The 19,760-nt window shown below is 39.4% G+C and overlaps 1 protein-coding gene across 1 annotated transcript; it reads right to left on the bottom strand.

Annotated features, from left to right (window-relative positions):
- Positions 1-654: 654 nt before the first annotated feature.
- Positions 655-15,534, bottom strand: LOC106086801 (uncharacterized). The gene is made up of 3 exons (XM_059367533.1): positions 15,219-15,534; positions 8,443-8,616; positions 655-976 (listed from the first exon to the last, which is right to left on the bottom strand). Exons 1-3 carry the CDS (start codon positions 15,283-15,285, stop codon positions 756-758), a joined length of 462 nt encoding a protein of 153 aa, XP_059223516.1. The 5' UTR covers positions 15,286-15,534; the 3' UTR covers positions 655-755.
- Positions 15,535-19,760: the final 4,226 nt, after the last annotated feature.

Raw genomic sequence — 19,760 nt, 5'->3', positions numbered from 1 at the left:
ATTGTTAAATGTGGCCCAGATCGGACCATACTTGGCAATATATTGCCACAAGACTTTAAGTCGGGAGATCGGTCTATACAGCGGCTATATATTACTATAGTCCGAGTTTATGAGATCAAATGGTCAGGTTTATATAATAAAAAACGATACAAAATGTTTTCAATTATCAAAATATCTGAAAATTTATAAATACCCAAAAAAGGTATTTATTGGGTAAACGCATTGAGAATTTACCGGGTAGAATCCCATTTCAAGACATGAGGAATGAGAAATTACTTGCAATTCTTACGATTTTCACTTAATTTCATCGCTTATTATTCACATGCTAACCATTTATTATGTGTTGTTGTTGTTAAGGATGTTACCATACGTTCAAAATATGTATATTGAGTCAGGATAATCAGCAATATGGAGCACGGAGAGCTGCGGAGGCTCTTTAAACCACACATGGTCACCAAGTTACAACTATCCCATGACAGCCGGTTGTACGTTCCGGATTGGCCCGATGGAGACCTCGTGTTCAACACACTGCTACAACAACAACAACAACCAAGTTTCAGCGGCGATTGATCCTATGAACTGAAACAAATAGGATCTTGACGTGATTTGCTACATCCACATGTAAATACATATGTGGCGGCTACAACAACAGTTTATCTATTTTGATTAAATTTTTTTAAATACGCTTTTATTTTAAATCATTGATTGTGTATACATATACTCAATTAAATCACTTATAACAATGTTTTTCTATGTTATATATATCTGTTGTAAACCACCGCTAACATTATTGCACCTAGTATAATCAGTTTCATTGTATTTCGGTGATTTATTGCCTTCTCACTGCCATTGCACAAGTCACCTTGACAGAAGCACATGTACACTTTTTTGTAGTTGTAAACGGTATTAGCGCATCGATCTTGATTGTCATCAGGTCCACGTTGAACACACATGCGTTGAATGGCTTGATCGTAATCTGGTAAATAAAAATTGGTGATTTGAGTTAGATTGTGATCTTAATATCATGCCAAAATAAAAAATAAAAATTTTTATATGTTGTATGGGATATGAAAGTCACTGTCAAATATTCAATATATGTATGTATATCCAAATCTGAACCGATTTCGAAGAAATTTAGCAGAGGCTTTCAGATGGGTAATGAAACATTCCATACCAAATTGAAATCGATAGAAAATTGTTGTAACTTCGTACTTATAAGTGTAAATCGATCTTACCCTTGACTGCAAAAAAAAAACCCTGAACAACGATGCAGAAAGGTCACGCGAAGTTGAATCATGAAGAATTTCTGAGTCGAACCGTACCTTTTATAATCTGAATGCCAGATAAATGTTTACTTTGCTTACGAATTTCATGCTATGACCCAAAATTCTCTACTGGATTCCTTAAAATTTGCTACATCTAACTTTGAACTGATCGCCATAATATTTTGTATTAAGCTTATTAGGATCAAAGGGAAAGAATAGGACGATCACGTACACTGAGACGGGGCATAGCCCTGATAGAGCAGTTCTAAGTTCTGACCGCCGACTGAGGATGCCCCCAATAGGATTACGTCGAGGTGCAGCAGCTCGTCAGACATTTGCATTGCATCCCCTGACTCACAATCGACCCACCACCCGATTTCATTTCCTCTGAGCGCCAGACGTTTATCAATCAGAAGAAGGCCGATTGGGTCGGCTTCAGAGAGTACACCAATTGTCACTTCAGTGAACTGACATCAACCCTCAAATGTGCTGGTTGTCGAGAAGAAAATTCGAGACATCAATAACGCAGCAGCCCCTCGAATACCAAAAGTGCGATCCAATTTCCCGTCGCAGACAGTGGTACTCGCTGACGAGCGTGATTCGTTGGACGGACCCCCCTCAGAATTTGTGGCTGGAACACTTGGAGCAATGGAGCCAGGATGGCGAAGTAACTGTGATTGATCCGACGAAATGCAAGGTTGTTTAACCGTCGATTTATTGCTGTTGTTGTAGCATTGTATTATAGACCTTGCCGATGAAGAACTCCTTTGGGGCTGCCATGTGATTGTCGATTTATTGTGCATCCCGAGAGTGACAGGGATAGGAGGAGAGCCATTCGTATCCGTGGTCTCGGAGCTGATGGACAACCATCACAATTTACCGTCAAGTCATCCAAGGCGTTGAAGAATATGGTTCTATCTTGAGACGAGTACCTGACAATTGTCCTCAATCTGTCTTTGAACACTCTTGTAGTACCCGATGTCTGGAAGGTGGGCAGAGTGATCCCGTTACTGAAGCCTGGAAAGGACTCATCTCTCACCAGTTGCCAAGACGCTTGAGGGACTACTCCTCCAGATCCTCATTGGAAAATTGCAATTCGACGTGGATTTCAAGACTTCATAGCACAACAACTGTTTTGCATGCCACCACCGCACGCCGTGTCTTCAATCAGCCCAGGCCATGTCAAAGGACGGTTTTGATGGCACTGGACCTATCGAAGGCATTCGACGCGGTCAGTCAAAATCCCGATGAGTGAAAAGGGAGTTCAACGGGGTGGTGTGATATCTTCGGCACCGTTTAACCTCTACCTATTCTCTTTTCCACCCCCTTTAGATGGCATAGAGATCGTATTATATGCGGACGATTGTACGATCATGGCATGAGATTAAACGTAGACTTTAACGAACTTGCCTCTTATTTCGTTGCAAGATCTGAAGATATCTGTCACCAAACGCCACATTGTTCACTATATACACGCATAAGGTGGATAGGGAGCTGAATGTGATGGTCAATTCCGACCATTAAGTGTTCCAAGATACTTGGTGTCACATATGTGATAAGGTCAAAAATAGAAACAAGGTCCTCAAGTCACTTGCCGGCAGCACCTAGATTTTTGACGAAGAAACTTTGTTGACCACGTACAAAGCAATTGTCCGGTCAGTGGTAAGTAATGCAGCACCAGTGTGGTCTCGTTAGCTCAGTGTCACGCAGTGGAATAATATTCAGTTAGGATACCCCTTTTCGAACTGCGACGGGCTGTCTCCTCAATTCTCACGAGGACCACCTACATCAGGTGACAAATTTTTCTTACTCGTGCGAAGACAATACCTTTTGGGCTGTTATCGCAAGGACCATCCAAATCATCATCTTGTTGATCGGTATCCACCGGCCAGAAGCCTCAAGGTGTATCTTCATGATCTGGAGCGAGATCATAACTACAGGTCGCCTCAAGTCTTACATGGCAACGTTTAATGCCAACGTATAGGATATATGTCCCAATTGTGACCTGGGACCACACGACATACGACACCTATTTAACTCCTTAGCCAGACCCACTTGGCACAGACCCAGATCCCTCTGGATAAAGCCTACCATAGTCGCAGAGTTCCTAGGTCTGGATATTCAACAGAACCAAGCAGACGAAAGATGAACACAACAACAGCAAAAGAAAAAGTGGAGAGTACGCGTTTCAAGTAAAAACATTATTTTTTTGGGACACAAAAAGATAAAAAATGTAGTTGCCATGCTTTATATGCGAAATCCGACGATAGATATATACGGGAGCTATAGCTGAATTGATTTTTAGATCAGTTGTTACTACTACGGCCGCATAAGTGCAAGTCAAGCAAATATATATGTCGGAGCTATATTTGTATTTGAACCTACTGCTTCCTTATACATGGTGGTAGTCATAGTAGGGTGCATTGTACAAAATCGAAGGTCGGCTGATTAATGAACTCGCAAATTTTAAAGAAATCAAAATCGATTTTTTTAAACTCACCCGTCAAGAGTTACAGGAAAATCGTTTGTTTTACATTTCGTGAGGATCGGTAGACAAACTACAACATTATTCAATTATAACTTGTGGTAATTACACAGGCTGGAACTTTGAGGCCCGAACGAGCTTGTTCCCCTATAGGAGCTTGACGAGGACCGTCACATCCACATGCAATTTTGGCTACAACAACAACAACTAACTAAACCTAATCGAGATGTGATTCGAAGTTGATCGGTATCTCTTATACTTTTGGCTATACAATGTCTCAAGTTTATGTTTTATACAAATTTCAAAAATGTTGCGCTCGATCATCCGAAACGAAACGATAGGCCTTTAGAATATGCAAAAAATCGAACAGACCTTTACCTTTATTCGATATGGTATTTAAGTGATATGTATTTCATACTGCATTACAAAAACATACCAAAGCAATCTAATCTGACATTAAAAAAGGGACGGTTGGATAAGTTCACCTGCCCCGCATCTTATTATATTCTCCGACTTCATAGTTCATAGTAAAAACTCCAAGTAGAATTTTTTTGTTTTTCAAGTTTTTTTGCCAGTTAGGGCGAGATCATTAAACTTAACAAGTTCTGTTTGTTTCTCTTTTGAGACGAGCTCAATGATCGGAGATGCAAATGGAAAAGGAAAGCCAAAGATAGCAACACACACCAACCACTATGGGACGCGTTTCGTCTTTCGTTAGAAGACTTTTCAACCATATTAGGTGTGTTTGAATCGAATTAACTGCGAAAACGCATCTTTGATACAATTGCAACATTGACCAAGCTCGACAACCCTGCTTATTAGCTGTACGTTTTCCAATGCAATTATTTTTGTGTAATGGCAGACATTCTGTCTGTGGTAAATTACACTTTCTTCCGTACCACTCATGATTTAGTTCATCTGTTGGAAGTTGTATTGATGGCTTCGAACGCTAAAACAACGGCAATGGCTCCCGCTTTTGCTTCGTGTGCCCAGGTTCGAAACCTGGCCGGGCTCTGCCGAATTTTCCATTTTTCAAGTTTTTTGCCTGTTAGGTCATCATTAAATTTAACAATTTTTATACCCTCCACCATAGGAGGTATACTAATTTCGTTATTCTTTTTGTAACTGCTCGAAATATTCGTCTGAGACCTCATAAAGTATATATATTCTTGATCGTCACGACATTTTATGTCGATCTAGCCATGTCCGTCCGTCCGTCTGTCTGTCGAAAGCACGCTAACTTCCGAAGGAGTAAAGCTAGCCGCTTGAAATGTTGCACAAATACTTCTTATTAGTGTAGGTCGGTTGGTATTGTAAATGGGCCATATCGGTCCATGTTTTGATATAGCTGCCATATAAACCGATCTTGGGTCTTGACTTCTTGAGCATCTAGAGTGCGCAATTCTTATCCGATTGGAATGAAATTTTGCGCGTAGTATTTTGTTATGATATCCAACAACTGTGCTAAGTATGGTTCAAATCGGTTCATAATCTGATATAGCTGTCATATAAACCGATCTGGGATTTTGACTTCTTGAGCTTCTAGAGGGCGCAATTCATATCCGATTTGGCTGAAATTTGTTCGTATTCTCTCATGACTATCAACATACGTGTTTGTTATGGTCTGAATACAGCTCCCATATAAATCAATCTCTCTATTTTACTTCTTGAGCCCCCAAAGGGTGCAATTCTTATTCGAATTGGCTGACATTTTACACACGTCTCCAACATATAATTTAATTGTGGTCCAAATCGGACCATATCTTGATATCGCTCTAATAGCAGAGCAAATCTTTTCTTATATCCTTTACTAGCTGACCCGGGCCCGCTCCGCTGCGCCTTCTTTTACTTTATATGGAACAAAAGTTTCCTTGGAATATTTATTTTCGACAATTAATGAGCTTTTAGTGAAATACCATGCTACGAATATAGTATATCGGTTGACTAATTGTTTAACAATATAAGTGCCTTTGTCCGAATCCCATATGATCTTTATTGGCATACGAATTTTAGTTTGGATGTAAGGTGTACTCCATTCTTAAAATACTTTATTTCAGCCCGCTACTCTCATGATATCTTATTTAGGGGTGTTTTCGGGGGTGAGATGGTCCCCCAGGCACTTGGCCTTGAAAAAATATCAGCATCATGCTCTTCTTTCAAAAACCATTTATTTAAACCCCATATTGCCATTGGTTTAGGGGAGTTTACACGATGAGGCGTCCTCCAAACACATGGCCCAAAATAGGTTACCAAATTCGTTTTCTAATCTTAAATACCACATATTGGCATGGTCGAAAATTTTTTACCCTTTGGGAAGTGTTTTGGGGAAGGGGTGATGCCCTAAATTTGGATATCAAATTCGTATTCTACTCCCAAATACCTTTATTTGAGCCCCATTTTGCCATGGTCACTAAAAGATTGCTGCTTGTGGGGTATTTTGGGAAAGGGGTTGACCCACAGAAAATTGGTCCCGAAAGTGGGTATCAATTCGTGGTCGTCTAAACACTAAGCCCGGAAAATATATCAGCAACGTACTCTATTCTCACATATATATATATATATATATTATTATTTGAACCCTATATTGCCATTGGCCTCAAAATTGGATATCAAATTCGTTTTCAAATCTCATTTAAACTCCTTATTGCAAAAGTCAGCAAATATGTCCGGTTTGGGGTATTGGCCCTAAAAACTATAAATATTTAGTTCCACTCTCTTTACGACTCAAATTGTCTTGGTGAGCAAATACGGGCTATTTGGGGGTTGTTATGGTGGTGGGACGTCCCCTAGACAGTTGGTCCCTAATGTTGATATCAGATACGTGGTCTACTCCCAAATACCTTTAATTTGAGCCCGCCATATTTCCATTGTCGGCAAACATGACCGGCTTGGGGGGTGTTTTGGGGGATTGGCGCCCACTAAGTGAGTTAGCCTTGAAAATATATATCGTATTCGTGTTCCACTCTAAAAACCCTCTTATTTGAGCCTCATATTGCAAAAGTCAGCAAATACATACTATATGGGTGGGGGGGGGGGGGTGTCCCCATAGACACTTTTCCCAAATATTGATATCAGATTCGTGCCTTACTCCCAAAGACCTTTAATTTGAGCCCCATATGGCTATGGTCGTAAATTTGTTCCCTTTGGGGGATGTTTTTGGGGAGAGGCAGCCCCCCAAACACTGGGTCCCATATATGGATATCAGATTCGTATTCTACATTCAAATATTTTGTATTTAAGCCTCATATTCCCATGGTCAGTAAATAAGTCCTGTTTGGGGGGTATTTTGGGGAAGGGGTGGACCCCCAGAAATTATATACAATTAAGGAGTATTTATCAGTTTTTTCAAACTAGGAAGTTTGAACTCACAGTTGTTGTATTTGCCTTAATAACAACACTTAATAAATGTTTCCTTATCCGTACAATGGGATTTTAAAAGCTCCAGTATGGGATGAAGTTACTCGTAGTTCGGAATTCCATTTGTTACACCTTCCAATATTGGTGCAAGATCCCAATGAATTTCCGATCGCCATGACATTTTTAGTGCCCGTGTGTGTTGAAGCAACCAGCTCCAAATTTGGCCATATACTTTTAATTAAAGTGGATCAGTTGGAATTGCAAATGAGTCAAATCCGAACCGATATTCCCATTTGACTTTTTCAGTCCCTAAAAGGCGCATATCTTGTCCGATTGAGCTAAACTTGTGCACAAAGACTTCTGTTATGACTTTCAACCCCGACCTATAGATTTGACTTGTTGAGAACCTGCAATGAGCTTTTCTATTAGTACAAAGAACATAACAAATGCCACCCTTGGTGGGAGGTACATAAGATTTGGTTAAGCTTAAAATAATCCGATTTTACTTCAATAAATGTTTGTTCTAATACAAAATGAAATTTTGGTGTATTTCTTTAAATTAAAATCAATTTTGGTGCAGGGATATGTAATTAAATACGCAATCCGTCCCTACGATCCGTAAATCTTTCAACTACAATATTTCTGATGCGAAGAAGTCTAGGCCGAGTAAAATAAATAGATAACTTAGAAATCTGAATTTGTGTTCTGACACCAATTAGACAATCTTTAAGAACCGACTTATGCGATCTTTTTGTCTTGCGCTGCTTTTGCGATCGACTTGGCGAGTTTTGGCAAGAAGTCATAAAGAAGTATGTGGGCTCAAGGTATTAAGCTCACAATTTAAGAATAAAAGAAATGGGATCTTTTTTGTGATAAAAACCGATAGTTTTAATTAGAATTTTTTAGAACATAAGTAAACAAACTATTTCATCCTTTTAAGAAACTTTTTCCAATTTTGTTGGTAGTGTCGATGCCGCCCTCGGGAAAACTTTGCCGTATTGCACATATATAGGGTTTCGGCAGTCTTAGCTTCCAATATGTGTATGTTTCTTTTTTTCATTTTTTTTTTGTTCTTTTGCGGTAAATTAAATTTTTAAAATTTTTTTCAGCAGAGAAGCTTGCTTTATGGAAAATTAAAATAATGAAGAGCTTGATATTTGCTTTAAAATTTTGCGAAAAATTAAATTCTTGTTATTTCTATCCTCTTTGAGTGTAGTTCAGTATTCATATATCATTATTCCGTTTTAAAACTAAAAGTCTGAAGAGGACAAGTGCATATAGTCCGTCAAGTTTCAAAATGATGGTTAGGAATCTTATGCGTTTCTTGGTACTTACCATCTACAGCGTAGGTTCCGCCCCCTTCAATAACTTTGCCGCACCATCCCGACGCACAAGGAATTGCTGCAACTCCCGATTCCTTTTCAACATCTGTCGCGTTGAAGGTAAATGGATCTTTACAGCTACCCAATTCCCCTCGAGAACGACATTGGAAACAACGTCTTAGCAATGCTGAAAAAGGAGAAACGAAATTATTACTAAAGATTACACCACTATTTCAGGAATTGCGACCTCTAGAAGCTTAAGAAGTCAAGTCCCTAGATCTGTTTATATGACAGCTATATCACGTTATGAACCGATTTGAACCATACTTGGCACAGTTGTTGGATATCATAACAAAACACGTTGTGCAAAATTCATTCAAATCGGATAAGAATTGCGCCCTCTAGAGGCTCAAGAAGTCAATCGGTTTATATGACAGCTATATCAGGTTATGAACCAATTTGAACCATACTTGGCACAATTGTTGGATATCATAACAAAACATGTTGTGCAAAATTTCATTCCAATCGGATAAGAATTGCACACTCTAGAGGCTCAAGAAGTCAAGACCCAAGATCGGTTTATATGGCAGCTATATCAAAACATGGACCGATATGGCCCATTTACACTAATTACCGACCTACACTAATAAGAAGTATTTGTGCAAAATTTCAAGCGGCTAGCTTTACTCCTTCGGAAGTTATCGTGCTTTCGACAGACAGACGGACGGACATGGCTAGATCAACATAAAATGTCACGACGATCAAGAATATATATACTTTATGGGGTCTCAGACGAATATTTCGAGTAGTTACAAACAGAATGACGAAATTAGTATACCCCCATCCTATGGTAAAGGGTATAAAAACAACTTGTGTATCGTGTTAGTAAAAACAGAGCTTTTGCTAGGTAAAAGGTTTTTTTTCTCGTTAATCGCTTACCGAGTATTCGAAATACATATGTAAAAGTTTATAAGAAAACTATCATCACCGTTATTGTATCCAGGTTAGGTTAGGTTTAATTGGCATCTGCCATCAGACTCACATAGACGTTTTCGCGTTGTTATATCACTGGAACAGGAGAAAGAATATGCCTTCGAGTTCCTACCGTTGAACTGATCCACTTTAATTAAAGATTTTTTTAAAATGCCCAACAACTTGCGAATGTCCGCAACAGATAAATCAGACAATTTCTCAAAGAAATAATAACCTAAAATGGAACTCCTTGTGACTGCCAGTGCGGGACACATACAACAAATATTCCATAGTCTCTTCTTCTTCGACATTCTCAGAGCTTCTGCAACAGTCGTTACGGGCAACCTTCAGTCTGTCAGCATGTTTTCCGATCAGACAGTGACCTGTCATGACTTAATCACCGTTAATTGTCCGTGACTGCTGTTGCAGCTACTCTGTATGGGGCATTCCACTATCCGCAACTTGTGAAGCGCCCGGTAGCTCGCAGCTAAGCTTCTCGCGACAGCAATGAACACCACACAAATTGGAGCTTAATGTTCCAGCCTGCGTGGCGCTGACAGCTATACCGTGCCGGGATAGATATCCGTTTATATCAATCGTCGTTCTGACATACATCATAGCCATTCCTCCACTACTTTAATTGCAAAGATCTCCGCTTGATACACACTGCAGTGGTCGGGTAGCCTTCTCGATATGACCAGTCCAAGTTCTTCAGAGTACATTCCAAAGCGCACCTAGTCATCTAGTTTGGGACCATCCGTATAGAACCTATCTAACTTCTATTACTACGGATATTCTAGTTCCTATGGGTTCTATCAGGAATAGTGGTACAGTACTTTTTATCAAAAAGCGGCTAAGGAAGTGTGTAATAAACACTGCCTGGGATATCACAGGTAATACCGTGTCTGCAGGCGCCGCATGATCAAAGTATAAGTTTGCTTAGCCTCACAGCAGCAATTCGACTAGCGACAAAATCCAAAGGCATTAGATGTTCCATTAAATTCAGGGCATCGGATGGTGTCGTCCGCAGTGCGGCTGTTTTGCACAAACAAGCCATCCTTTGGATGCTGCTCAGCATTGAACAGTAGTTGGACTTTTGAAGCGCTGTCCACCAGACCACAACACCATATAGCATGTGGTTACAACAACAACAACACCCATATGACATTATAGGTCTGACAACTGCAGTATATATCCAGCGCATGACACCCGGTTTGAATCCTCAACTTTTGCCAATAGCTCTCTCAGGTGTATACGGCTTTTCAAAATGTTGAATTTGAAGTTAAATTTCCTGTCTAACAAAATACATAGGTATTTTGCGCTTCCAGTAAATGGAACATTCTCTCCTCCCAAGGAAACAGGTGCCAATGTAGGTAAATTGTACCTCCTGCTGAAAAGAATTACTTCTAGGCGTAAGCCAAGACCAATTTCGGTAGCCCACTTAGCTGTCGCACGTAGAGCTTCCAGAAGTATATCTCTATGAGTGCTGGGAAACTTTCCCCTAACCGCAATTGCCACGTGATCTGCATACTCGACCACTTTTACACTTTGTCTTCCAGAGACAATAATACATTGTTAATGGCTGTATTTCAAAGTAGAAGAGACAGTACACCTCCTTGAGGTGTTCCTCCGCTGACCCATCTTTTTAGACCTGCAGATCCCAGGCCTGCCGTAATGCATGTTGTAGTAAGTTAGTTATTAATAAACTTTCTTACGGCAGTGTTGATGTCTAGAAACTCCAGCTCCTTCGTGATTGACGTCGGTTTTACACCTTCAACGTCAAGAAATGCTACCATTGCGTATTCCTTGACAGCGGGAGAAACCTCTATTTAGGCGACTAGGTCGTGAAGGACTGCTTCAGTGGACTTTGGGGTCGAATAAGCTGGGGGAGCGCCCCATCCACATAACACCTCAAATTAATACTTAGCCCGATGAGGACAATATGGGTGTCAAATCAAAGGTATTTAAGAGTAGATGACGAGTTTGATATGAAAATTTTGGCACCAAGTGTCTGGGGTTACTTCATGCCAAAAAACAAACCTTCAACCGGACATGTTTATAGATTAGGGCAATAAGGGTATTGAATAAAAGGTAGTTTGTAAGAGTTGAGAACCCCTTGCATTATGATAGGTCTTTGATGGTAGATCATAGTCCGATGTTAATTTTAAGGGACCAAGCACATCGGTGGCCACACACCCAAAATACCTTTCAACTTGACATGCAGAACAATCGCGACGAAATCGTGAAAAGGTCGTTTTCAGAAAAGGTAAATTTGATATTGTTGATATTTTTTGATTGGGACTGAGCGATTGGGGGACCGGCTCCCACCAAACGGACGTGAAGGCCTACAGTAGAGTACTATTGTTGCCACCAAATTTGGGTTGAAGTGTACCCGCATAGTTTTTGCCTATTTGCAATCTACACTTCAATAGCTTCCACTAAACTAACGTGTTGAAAAGAAGTAGGAGTTTAAAATTTTCAAGGTCCATTGGGTAATTATTACGCAAGGATTCGGAGCAGAGCGGAAAGGAGCGTGGAGCGGAGCAAGCATATTTTTGTCGGAGCGGAAACAAAATTTTATTTATTTAGTCATTCCGTTTGCAACACATCGGAGTACCCATTTCCGACCCTGAAAAGTATATATATTCTGGATCATCGTAAAATTCTAAGATGATTTAACGATGTATGTGTGTCCGTCCGTCTGTTGTAATTAAGCTGGCTGCCATATAGATCGATCTCCCGGTTTAAGGTCTTAAGCTTATAAAAGCCGCATTTATTATCCGATTTCGTTGAAATTATAAACAGAGAGTTGTACTATGGCCCCAGATATCGGAACCGAAAATGATTCATATCGACCCATAATTAGATATAGTTGCCATATAGACTGGCCTACCGATTTGAGGTTGCATTTGTCGCCCGATTTTGTTGAAATTGAGAACAGTGACGTCCTACTGGCATCCACAACGAGTTTGGTCTAAATCGAACTATATTAAGATATAGCTGGCGTAAAAGCCCCATTTGTTACCCAATTTCGCTTAAATTTGGAACAGTGAAATATACAAGGCCTCTCGTTGTCGGACCTGAATATAGTCCATATTTAGATATAGCTGTATTATAGACCGATCTGCCGAACTATGGTCTTAAGCCCATAAAAGCCTAATTTTTACCCAAATTCGCTAAAAATTGAAACAGTGAGTTGCACTGGGCCTCTCATTGTCCAAACTGAACACAGTGCAGATCGGACCAAATTTAGATATAGCAGCCATATAGACCTACGATCTACCAATGTATGGCCTTAAGCTCATAAAAAGCCGTATGTTTCTTTTTCGCTGAAAATTAGAGCATTGAGTTGGATTAGATTTCTCGTTGTCTGAACCAAATTTGGTCCAGATCGGACCATACTTTGATATAAATTTGGAAAATCGTCGTATATAATCTGATTTCCTTGAATTTTTAAACTTCTCGGTACCTACACCGAATATGATTAAAATCGACCCATACTTGGACACTAATAAAGATATAGTAGGTTTATAATAAAATAGGATAATAAATAAATTCGTGGTAGTGGGTATCCAAAGTTCGGCACAGCCGAACTTAATGCGTTTTTTCATGTTTTTATACCCTCCACCATAGGATGGGGGGTATACTAATTTCGTCATTCTGTTTGTAACTACTCGAAATATTCGTCTGAGACCCCATAAAGTATATATATTCTTGATCGTCGTGACATTTTATGTCGATCTAGTCATGTCCGTCCGTCTGTCGAAAGCACGCTAACTTCCGAAGGAATAAAGCTAGCCTCTTGAAATTTCTCACAAATACTTCTTATTAGTGTAGGTCATTTGGTATTGTAAATGGGCCATATCGGTCCATGTTTTCATATAGCTGCCATATAAACCGATCTTGGGTCTTGACTTCTTGAGCCTCTAGAGGACGCAATTCTTATCCGATTTGAATGAATTTTGCACGAAGTATTTTGTTATGATATCCAACAACTGTGCCAATTATGGTTCGAATCAGTTCATAACCTGATATAGCTGCCATATAAACAGATCTGGGGACTTGACTTTTTGAGCTTCTAAAGGGCGCAATTTTACATACTTTCAACAACTGTGCCAAATAAGGTTCAAATCGGTTCATAATTTGATATAGCTGCCATATAAACCGATCTGGGACCGATTTGCCTGAAATTATGTACGACCATCAACATACATGTTTATTATGGTCTGAATCGGTCTATAGCCAGATACAGCTCCCATATAAATCGATCTTTCTATTTTACTTCTTGAGCCCCTAAAGGGCGCAATTCTTATTCGAATTGGCTTACATTTTACAAAGGTTTCCAATATATAATTTAATTGTGGTCCAAACCGGACCATATCTTGATATCGCTCTAATAGCAGAGCAAATCTTTTCTTATATCCTTTTTTGCCTAAGAAGAGATGCCGGGAAAAGAACTCGACATATGCGATCCATTGTGGAGGGTATATAAGATTCGGCCCGGCCGAACTTAGCACGCTTTAACTTGTTAACGTTGCAGTGAAGTGAAAAGTGTAAAAAGTAAGAACTGCGATAATATGTGTTTTGTGCCACTAAAAGTTTTCCAGCATGAAATAAACATGCGGATACACGATATTTCATTAGAATTCCATAATCTAACAACTCATCTTTACATTTTTAGGATCATTCCGAACTGAATATCGAATATACGAGAAATTGAAGCGTAAGAAGTTAGTACATACTTTGCAAAGTCATTGATAGACCATCAAACTTTACACAAAAAAGGTAACAGTGCAGCAAAATTTTTTTCAACTGTGGAACTCTTGCGTTCTTGTACAGCATCGGTTTGATGTATCGGAACGATCCTGCCTTCCCAGAGGCTGGTCAAGAATCGCTACTCCCCTTACACGTGCAAGTGTGACTTTAACAACAACACAGTACCTAAATAAATATTATGACATGTTTCATTGAATTGAGATTTATAAAACGTGTTTTAAATTAATTAAAAATTTTTTCATAAATGTTATGCGAAAATCATTAATATCACGATAATTTTTCTAACTGTGTAGTAATCCCCATCCCTTTGCTTAATTTTCGACTTCAAATCCGTTTGTGCGGTATAAAACTACGTTTATATACCCTTTAGGGAAAGCTTGAACCAATTCGATATTTATCCAAAATATTATTAATTTTCTACTCTCTGATCTCTACTATTTCTAATACTTACATTGATAATTTGGTAAATTCTAAATATCGTTGTTAGATTGCAAGTTTCAGTCAATGCAATTTACTATCGGAGCTAATTATCTAAAGGTTGTTGCCTGTTCTAACTTTGAAATTTCAGAAATGTGTGAACAGTTTCAACTTAAGCTATCTTACCACAATCACGCCTTAATTTTAAAATTAAAAGGCCGATGAGCAATGTCATTCAATTGGGTCTTTCCACAAACGGGAGGAAAAGTGAAATTAATCATACGGTGTATGTGAGGGACTAACAGATAGACAGACGGACAAACCGACAAAAACAACAAAATAAATGGTGAGACTTCTTTGTCGCACACGCATACAGCCCATATGTTTGGAAATTAACAGCATGACGAGTTGAATAAATGCAACCGTAACACATCAGCCAAATACAACAAAAATATTGAAAGCACTCAAATGTTTCAATTAGTCTCCCGTCCCCCTTCTAGACATTGATTTTGTACACTTCTTTGGTGGTCGTTGTGAAGCATAACAAAAGACTTCAATAGAAAACGAACTTGATTTCAGTCATATCGGCTCGCGGAATTTAACTTCTGCTGCTCTTTTACTTACCCTCGGAGGAATGTATTAAACATAACGAAACAATTATCACAGTTATTTGAACACTTAATTTGAGCATATTTATTTGTTTAATTTTTTGATTTCATATATTTTACGATTCTATTGTATATGCCCATCAACCTTCTTTTGTGCAGAGTGGCAAATAAACACCAGTTTTATCTGAGCCAACACCTCTGAGCATAACGCCGTTTGCTTTAATTCGGCTGTGTTCCGCCGCCATCGTTAATAGTTTGAGAAAAACGTTAATAAAACTGTTTACAAGCATATATATTTATAATGGGGCGTTACAACATTCAGATAAAATGTTTTAACTCACCAAAAATTAGTCGATAGCTATAAACGAAGTTTTCGACAAGTAAATACAAAATTTTCAAAAATAACAATTATTCCCAATAAATAAAACATTGCTATTAGGAATTTTACCTGGTTTTTCACTCTGTAATCATTTGTATAAACTACCTTTCAATATACAAAATTTTTAACCTGGCAATACCTTTCATTCTTGATATATAGAACATGTTATTGAGGATTTCAACTAGTTTTGTTTATTTATAAATTAATTTAACGTCATGCTGTTGCAGGCCTTTTTTGGGCACACAGGCAACTGCGGGCACGAAAAGACATTTGTGGCATAAGAGGGGATGGGGTTTGTCATTAATGATGGTGGAATATGTAATTTTTCTCTAGTCCCTGATCTGGTGCATGCCACCACCGGCAATAATGAGATAAATCTTTTGATAAATTCGTTGGTTGTGTTTTGGCAAATGGAATATTTTGTTTTGATTTGTGTGGTTTTCTAGGTGGTGGCGTGTTAATGAATGAGGAAGTAGCTGAAGTTGGTTGTAAATGTCATGCGAATGAACGAAAGTCAGTGTTGGATGTGGAGCAGTAACTGACGTATTGTACGTCATGTACATTGACGTACGTTGCGCTTCAAGGGTTATTGCGTAGATTTTGCGCATGAATGGATAAGGGCACAAAGAAGGTCGGAAGAGAACCGGCGGATAGTCGGATTGATTTGATTGGCGCTAGTGCGAATAGTAAAGGGTGATTTTTTTGAGGTTAGGATTTTCATGCATTAGTATTTGACAGATCACGTGGGATTTCAGACATGGTGTCAAAGAGAAAGATGCTCAGTATGCTTTGACATTTCATCATGAATAGACTTACTAACGAGCAACGCTTGCAAATCATTGAATTTTATTACCAAAATCAGTGTTCGGTTCGAAATGGCAGCCAGGAAATAATTTTTATTATGGTCCGTATGAGCTAGAGTATTAAGGACGCGTTGTGCGATTAATCGTACGACCGTTAATTTACATCGATAAAAAGGCAAATAAAATAGATAACGATCCCAAGGCGAAAAGAGAAGATGACATATTTGTGAAATTTAAAACGGGCCAAAAAGTAAATTACCAAAGAAATTGGTTTTGGCTGGAAAATTGGCTTATGGCGGGAAAGAATCCGGGGATATATAAGCCTCAAGAGCAAACGGAGCAGTCAGTTTAAGCCAAACCAAACCGGGTGGATCCGGTCCTTAGAGACTGGATAAATCATATGCTAAGAAACAGGTGGATAAATTGTGTGTCCCATGGCTTAAATATAAGGGAGAAAGTGGCACAGGGCACGTCAGCGGGGGGCATTTTATCGCCACTCCTATGGGTGACCACCATAAATGACCTATTGCGGAAGCTGACTGAGGAGGGATTTGAACCCATCTGCTATGCAGACGATGTTATAATACTTCTAAGGGGTAAGGATCCGAACTATGCAGTGGGGTCGAAAGGGTATTGCATATGGCATATGAGTGGGCTAGACCCAGAGGTCTCAAAGTTAACCCAGAGAAGACTGAAATATGCCTGTTTACGAGGAAGACGAAGGTGGGCCAATTTAACGCACCACGTTTCCTCAATAAGACGATTTCGATATATGAAAAGGTCAAATACTTAGGTGCGATCTTGGACAGGAAACTGAATTGGTCACACAATTGTCACATTCAGGAGCGTACTGAGAAGGCTCATAAATGTTGGTCGAGTGTGAACATCTTTAATGACAGTAAAATTGCCATAGGACAATAACAACCAGGACAATAAGGTCACGAACAGTCTTGTAGTGTAAGAAGGAGATTAACGCCTTCTCTGAGGATGGCAAAATCCGTATCGTTTGGGTGCCAAGCCATAACGAAGTAAGGGGAAATAAAAGGGCAGACGATTTGGCGGTGAAGGCCAGAGGACTGCCGTCAATAAATTTGGTTAACCCAAAGCCTTTCGGGTCGACGCAGTCCAAGTAAGGGAGTGGGCGACGAATGCACATGCAACATTGTGGAACAGCGAAACGGTCGGTAGGGCGACGAAAATTCTATGGGGGATACAGATCGTGAGAAGACGAGCCTATTACTGAAAATCAGCAAGAAGGAAGCCAGTGTGGCTATTGGTATCAGAACGGGTTATACAGGACTACGAGCTCACTTATGTAATATCGGTGCGGCAAGTGATAGCATGTGTAGGGCATGCTGGGAAGATGATGAGACGTCGGAATTCCTTACTTAAAATTATGTTTTTAGGGGTTACTTTATAGTTTTAAGATTGCACAACAAGCCGAGTACTAGGATCTGTGTATGCAAACCTCAAATGTGTACGTTTTGGCACCGAAGGATTATTCTATTTTATGCACAACCCTGTTCAGGGCAGTCTCCACCGACCTTCCCATGACACAGACATGCTGTTTATATTTGAGCAGCCCGCTGGATGTTCTACTCTTTATCATGGTATCCAAAATATGTTCCATGTTTTTGAGTGAAAAGGAAGTAAGGCTTATCGGTCTGTAGGCCTTTGGTGTCACATAACTTTGCTTGCCGAGCTTGGTTATAAATATCAACTTTGCCACCTGCAAGGATTTTGGAGTAGCAAGTCCTAGGCACGCTGTGAAAATATTGGCCATATGGGGAGCCAGATAGTCGGCCTTCTTTTGTAGTAACGCCGGAAATATTTCACCAGGTCCGGGTGACTTAAATGGTTTGAAGCTCATCAAGGCGTCCTTGACCATAAATTTCGTTATGGTAAGCCTTTGATCAACCTCATTATTCCAATATTCTAGAGTCCCGTTGTATCCTGTGGAAAATGGATTTTCATCAAAAGCTTCAACATGTCCTCCTTGAAAACTCCCGATTTCTTCGTTTTGCTTTTTGTTTAAGACTTTCATCATGCGTTTCGTCGCGATTTCGCCTCCCACATACTTAATGAAGACCGTGTGAGCTGTGGGATGTCCATCTTTCTCACAAGGTCGGGCGAAGTAGTAGCAGAGTACTATGGTGAGGAAAATGGCAAAAAATTATGTTGGCAACCCTTAAAACTATGATGACTGCCATTACCGGCATCATTTTTATTTTTTTTTATTGGTTTAAATGGTTAGTTTTTCTTTATTTATTTCCGAAAAAATATATATAATATAGAAAACAATAAGTACACATAAAAAAGGTGTTTCGGTGGAGGCAAAAACATTTGATTGCTGTCAAATTTCGCTAGCGAAACAGAATAGAATACCAACCGCAAGTCGAGATTTTCTTAAGAGTCGTGATATCTCGTGGTTCGTGATGTTCTCCTGAGTCGTGATTAGCGATGTGAGTCGCGATTCACGCTCACGCACGAAGAATTTAAATTCAATCCCGTTCACGCACGATCACGTGTTTAGATTTGGATCTCACTCACGGATCACGCGACTCACGCGTAACGCGAATACTCACGTGCACATCTCTAACGGTAGCTATATCTAAATTCAAACCGATTCCGATAAACCTCCGTATATACAAGAGGCATAAAAGAAACTTTTGAGATAACATTTTGTGAAGATCGGCTTACAAATGACCCAATTATTGCAGTTTTAGTCAAAACCGACTGTGAGCTCTATTTAAATCTGAAATGATTTGAACCACCGACATAGTAAATGTCATAAAAGACATCGTGCAAAATTTTTAGAAAATCGGTTAAGAAATACGCTGAAAAAAGGCGACACATAGGGTGTCACATATTTATGGGCAATATATCAAAGTCTGAACCGATTTATGTACAATTCAACAGCAGTGCCAGTCGAAAGAGAATCTTTTGTGCCAAATTGAGTATCGGTTAACAAATGACCACATTAAGGCAATATTGGCCCAAATCGGATGAACCTATATATGGGAGCTATATCCAAATGTAAAATGATTTCGGCCAAACCCGCTTGTTTTGTGGTAGTTGTAGAAGAAAGCGTATTCCAAAATTTGGAGAAGATCGGTCGATAAATGCGATTACAAATGCTCTAGAAGTGAAAATCGGGCGATACATATATATGGGTGCTATATCTAAATCGGTTTCTACCAAAAGTGATGGAACTTCATCGTCAAACATTGATTTAATCAACGTCGTTATGTTGTTATGCTAATCCACGTCGAAAGTTATAAAAAAAAAATTGCACGAAAATATCCCGATTTAATTCCAGTTTTTGGGCGAGATGAATCTTTTATGTTACTGTAAGCAACAAAAAACAGCGCTCGTA

This window comes from Stomoxys calcitrans, chromosome 4, assembly GCF_963082655.1.
Source record: "Stomoxys calcitrans chromosome 4, idStoCalc2.1, whole genome shotgun sequence".
Lineage (NCBI taxonomy): Eukaryota > Metazoa > Arthropoda > Insecta > Diptera > Muscidae > Stomoxys > Stomoxys calcitrans.
The sequence above is the reverse complement of the archived record's forward strand: the minus strand, read 5'-3'. Positions and strand labels throughout refer to the sequence as shown.

Coding starts and splice junctions, on each gene's coding strand:
- LOC106086801 (XM_059367533.1), bottom strand. CDS start 15,285: ATGCTCAAATTAAGTGTTCAAATAACTGTGATAATTGTTTCGTTATGT. Junction 8,617..15,218: donor TTTAATACATTCCTCCGAGG/GTAAGTAAAAGA, acceptor CTCCTTTTTCAG/CATTGCTAAGACGTTGTTTC. Junction 977..8,442: donor CGGAACCTACGCTGTAGATG/GTAAGTACCAAG, acceptor TTTATTTACCAG/ATTACGATCAAGCCATTCAA.